This window comes from Crassostrea angulata, chromosome 7 (genome assembly GCF_025612915.1).
Source record: "Crassostrea angulata isolate pt1a10 chromosome 7, ASM2561291v2, whole genome shotgun sequence".
NCBI classification, from domain to species: domain Eukaryota; kingdom Metazoa; phylum Mollusca; class Bivalvia; order Ostreida; family Ostreidae; genus Magallana; species Magallana angulata.
The window spans coordinates 35,529,738-35,535,187 of NC_069117.1; the positions used below are offsets into that span (position 1 = coordinate 35,529,738).

General features: G+C 34.6%; 1 protein-coding gene across 1 annotated transcript; it reads left to right on the top strand.

Moving 5' to 3' along the window:
• The first annotated feature begins 2,176 nt into the window (after nucleotides 1-2,176).
• Nucleotides 2,177-5,197, top strand: LOC128156313 (uncharacterized). Its single transcript, XM_052818408.1, has 2 exons — nucleotides 2,177-3,105; nucleotides 3,587-5,197. The coding sequence occupies exons 1-2, from the start codon at nucleotides 2,357-2,359 to the stop codon at nucleotides 4,884-4,886; spliced, it is 2,049 nt and encodes a 682-aa protein (XP_052674368.1). The 5' UTR covers nucleotides 2,177-2,356; the 3' UTR covers nucleotides 4,887-5,197.
• The last annotated feature ends 253 nt before the right edge of the window (nucleotides 5,198-5,450 follow it).

A 5,450-nucleotide genomic window follows, 5' to 3' on the forward strand; every position in this document is an offset into this window, starting at 1 on the left:
ATGGGATCATAATAATAACGTCACTACTTCACACAGCGCCAACTCGTTGTCTGCGTTATACCATGGCTGGCGTATAGTTTTTGTGAATAGATCCCCAGGACTTTTCCGTCAGAACCGGAAAATAATATCTGTCCTAACGCACAGCCTTGGCCAAAGGATATGCCCCCTCCCCCACAAGAGCAAGACCAATCTTACTTTTTCATACTCTGCCATATAAACCTGGGGCTCATTTAACATAACCGACTTTTGACTAAAATCTTTCTTAAGACTAAATATTTTTCATAAGATCTCATCATAGCTCATAAATTTGTCATATCTTAGTATAATCTTAAATACTGTCAAAATACAGGTCTTAAGTCCAACTTTAACATGGCGAGAGCTAATACTTTAGTCCACCACCGAAGGCCGAGTATAATTCGTGTGTGCGCGACTTTTTTTATTTTCATGCTGCCGTTAGTGCTGATTAAAAAAAATCATATAAAACACATCGGTAAAATCCAGTAAATTTAAAACATAAATCGGGTAAAAAGCTACTACATACAGCATCGTTCTCTGGTATTGTATAATATGCAAGAAATCAAGAGAATATGAATCGCTTGAAGGAGACCGTGTGTCTTTTTTTTTTTTTTACTTAGAATTGAAATATTGACAGAGCATCAAAGGAAGCATGTGCTTTATATATATTTTTTCATTCAGAGTTAATTAATGAACGGCAATATAAACTGCGATATGTCAAATAAGGAGGAATGGGGTAATGAAAAACTTGCTTTGATATGATCCTAGAACAAAATTTTAGCCAGATGATCAACTTAAAAAAAAATTCCATCTGTGACATTTTACTGTAGTTTTCATGCATGTGAAAGAACAAAACTGAATCTTTGGACTGAAGAACAAGAAATGCTTATTTGGAGATAATAGTGATGCTTCTTCGACCGTGTTCATGATCAAGAATTCAGTGCACACCCCCCCACCCCCCCAAGATTTTTTTGGCTATGAGAGTATCAAATATTTTTCTATACAGACCACATTTATTAGAAAGATGCCTATTTACACAAGCAAAATCCGGTTCCTTTCAAAGTTTGAATTATCTAAAGTACATAAAAAAAAATTGTATGAGAACACAAAAAAGCCAAAACAAACAAACAAACAAACCAACTCCATCTTGGGAATGTTTAGAAACGGGAACCGTTTGGTTTTGTTCCCGAATGATTGGGTTTATTCAACTTGCATATGATGTATCGATTGTTCATGTATACAAAACACTTCCCCAAATATTAGGGAATAAATGTACCGACGTTTATTTTTTATTTGAATTTTTTTCAAAGTCGTAATACAACCATACCCGCCTTGACCTCAGCAGCGAATTTTATTATGAGACGAAAGAAATCAATACAATTTATGTCGTTTGTTTTTGTAAATAGTGTACATCACTTTTTCATTAAGATATGGCTTAATAGACCTGGAAAACTACTGCAATGTCTATTATGATACACATACTTAGCATAGCCATCGTATAAAAGCGAACACAAAAGGAGAATAGCGCACTTATAATGGAATATCGCATACAATATAACGCATTTTAAAAAATGAATTTTTATTGATTTTTTTCAAATGTTTCCATTATTTTACAGTTCGTGCATACAAATAAAAAAAAAACTTGGTAAAAAATGTTATATTAGTGTCGATAAAAATCCGATAAAATAATCAGTTTTTGTATTGACCATATGGGAATATGTGATGTGGGCATTGGCAAATAACAAAAACAAACATTAAACCACCGTAAACCAGAAAAAATAAATTAAATTTAATTTCAGCTGACATCAAACAATACTATAATGCAAAAATATTTTTGGTTTAAGGTGGTCTTCATTTTAAAATTTAAGAATGAAATCAACAACCCTACATTCGTGATTACTCTTTCATAGTATTACATGGAGAATTATAAGATAAAAATTTTTATCAATGATATCGTGGCGTAGTGGTTATAGGCATCGATTTCTTGTCCTTTTTGCTTTAGTGGTCATGGGTTCGATTCCCGATGACTGCATAAATATTTTTGTCTTAATTAGTTTTGTTGAAATATTGGTTTTTTTATTTAAAAAATCCCTTTTTTAATAATTAAAAGCATTAAAGAAACTGTATATCGCGTTAGTATCACAAATGTGATAGAGAAAATGTATAGAATGTATAGATATATATGTATAGATGTATAAAAATGTATAGAAAAAATAAACAAAGACGTGTACAAACAATAGTACCGCACTCGATTCACTTTTGCACGGGTATTTAAAGAAAAAGGAAAGAAGACACCGAGAAAGAGTAAACAAGAAGCGTTTTTCCTACCACAAGGCTTAAAATGAGACTTAAATGCACTGTATGCGGTAAGAGTGTTAAACTAGGCCAAGGCAGAAAAATATCTGTGAAACAATTGGAATTTTATCGTAACCATAAAAACCATAGAACAATTGACAGAGATGGTACTGTCTGCAATGCATGCAGGATGAAAGTTTATAACATCGATAGATCGATTATCAAACAGAGTACATGCGTGCCAACCCCTGTCGCTGCGCTCAATGTAGAACCGAATGCATGCAATGACGAAGATGATAAAGACGAGTTAGTCACAATTCCAACTTTATCTGTCAGCAAGTCGCATAGCGTGTGTGCAATATGCTTAATTAAAAACAAAAATCTTATCTGCATGGGAGAATCTGTGCGTTTAAGTGTATTCGTTAATCAAGGTGTATTACTGGAGGAAGGGGTCAGGTGTTGTAAAAATCATTTAAACGGGAAACAGCTTAAGCGAGATGCCATTATAGACAAATCTAAGCTTCGTAAAAAACATACTACTATACAGACTTCTCAGCTAGTAAAACTACTGGAAAACCTTCGCAAGTCAGCCTCTGTATCCACAGCCAGACGTCTCAGCTTTGACGACCTAGAGGACTACACAGACATCGACCTTCTTAACCTGACAGGACTGAAAAAGCACCAGTTTGAGGAGCTAGTTGAAATGATTACAACCCTAAAGAAGTCGAAGTTAATGTCGCCCAGACTTGCTATTGGAGTGCTGCTGGTGAAACTCAGAACAGGGCTCTCTCAGGGGTATACAATTATTATACAATTATATACAAACAGAGGTGTTCTACGTGCAAATAAACCAACTTTTTAGTATAAAACAGCTTAACTCCCAACCCCGCTCAACCCCACATACACACAAACATACCAATCATTATTACATATCTACTTTAAAAATTGCTGAAATGTATATATATAATCATAATGTTTGCAACCAGTTCTCTGAGCATAAACCAAATATAATACATAATGGGTACCTTTGTCATTCAAATTGTAATAGCGACACAAATAAAAAGTTGGTTTACGTCGTCATTTTAATCTATTGTTCTATCATAAAACAAATTATGGTTATTTGTGCATTAGTAAAAATGAATGTAAATATGTGTGCATGAGAAGGTAAATAAACATATTCTGTATGCATTAAAATTCTAATTTTTTATTAATAAGCATTAAATAAAACGTTTTGAGATGTTCAGGACAAACATTGATATCTTTTTTTCCATTTTAGATTTATTGGAACACTCTTTGGTAAGAAGCAAAGACAGATTTCCCGATATATCAAACAAGCCAGAGAAGCCCTTTGTTCGGATTTTGTCCCCTCGTATCTTGGCTTCCATCACATTTCTAGAAATACCATCATTGAAGAACATACAACATACTATGCAACTCAAATATTTAGCAACTTTTTGTCAGACTCTGTAATATCTATCATGGATGGAACGTACATATACATTCAAAAAAGTCACAATTACGCATTTCAACGTCAATGTTTTAGTATGCACAAGCACAGACCCTTAGTAAAACCAATGGTAGTTACAGCAACTGACGGCTACATCATTAGTATTCTGGGCCAATTTTTTCCCAATGGTCGAAACAACGACGCCTCAATTCTGAAATATATGGTCAAATCAAATGAAGAGAACTTATTACAGTGGTTTAAAAAAGATGATATTCTTATTCTCGACAGAGGTTTTCGTGACTCCATAGAGTTTTTAAACGATATCGGGTTTTGTACAAAATTCTCTGCATTTCTTGGTCCCAAAGAAAAACAATTCAGTGCAAAGGAGGGGAATGAAACAAGACTCGTAACAAAGATTAGATGGGCTGTTGAGTCGGTCAACGCTAGGTTGAAGACATGGAAGTTCTTGGACAAAGTAGTATGTAACAAAGATATTCCCCATCTTAAAAAATACATTAATATAGTGGCAGCAATCTGCAATTGTTTTCGTGCCCCATTACAGCAATCCCGTGACAACGATTGCGACATAGCCCGTAAGATGGTGGAACGCACTAAAATGGCAAACCTTGTCCAGCAGGAGGTCGAATCTCAGGGACATTTAAAGAAACATTCAAGTCATTGGCAGAGCATCGAATCCATTGATTTCACATTCCCACGGTTAGGTGACGACTACCTAAGATCCCTAACATTTGGGGTGTATCAACTGTCACAGGCACCGCATTATGCCGACCAACATTTAAGTGATGGTGACTTAGACATCAGAGTTAATAAAGCATCCGACGAATACATAAGGGGGAAAATTCAGTCTCGGCATACGTCATCAAAGAAATATTTTCTGTGGATAAAGATAAACCATGATGATCCACACGACCCAATTGTTGGTTGGTATTGCGAGTGCAAAGCGGGTGCCCGCACAGTTGGGTGTTGCGCACATATAGCAACAATCATTTGGTATTTAGGAAATGGAAAACACTCGCAATATCAACCAAAATTGGATATATTGACACCATCTGTTCAAGACGCAGCGGCAATTCCTGAAGTAGAGATTGATCTCAAACTTCTCGACTAACTTATGTATGCTATAGTAAATGAATAATTACCACTTTAAAATTGTGTAATTGCATTTATAAAAAGGATGTGTATCACATTACTATTTAAGAGTGAAAAATGCAGATTCATATGACCACACTTTGAATTTAATCGCAAGATGTTGAATACCATATGTTGAATACCACTGTTTAACTAAGTATTACAAAAGCTTGACCTTAAATTTCAACGCGTCAGATAATTCTATTTATAGAAGCAGGTACTTTCCATTTAAAAATGAGAAAGGGCGAAAAAATGGGAAAGTACGCTATACCTCTTTTAAATATTAATGAAATCGGGCATAGCAGCTTTAAAAATTTCACGATAAGCCTATATATTATTCTATTTACGAAATCATTAATACAGTCATTTGGGGTATTTTGAATAACACTTTTTGTTTAACTTGATTGTAAAATATGTGTAAAAACGCATGTTTAATACAGTTCGTTGTTTTGGTACAACAGGAAGATCATAATCGTTCATATTCGGACCTAGAAGGGGGTGCATGGACTATTCCTTCCACCTCTTAGGAAATTCAAATTAATAA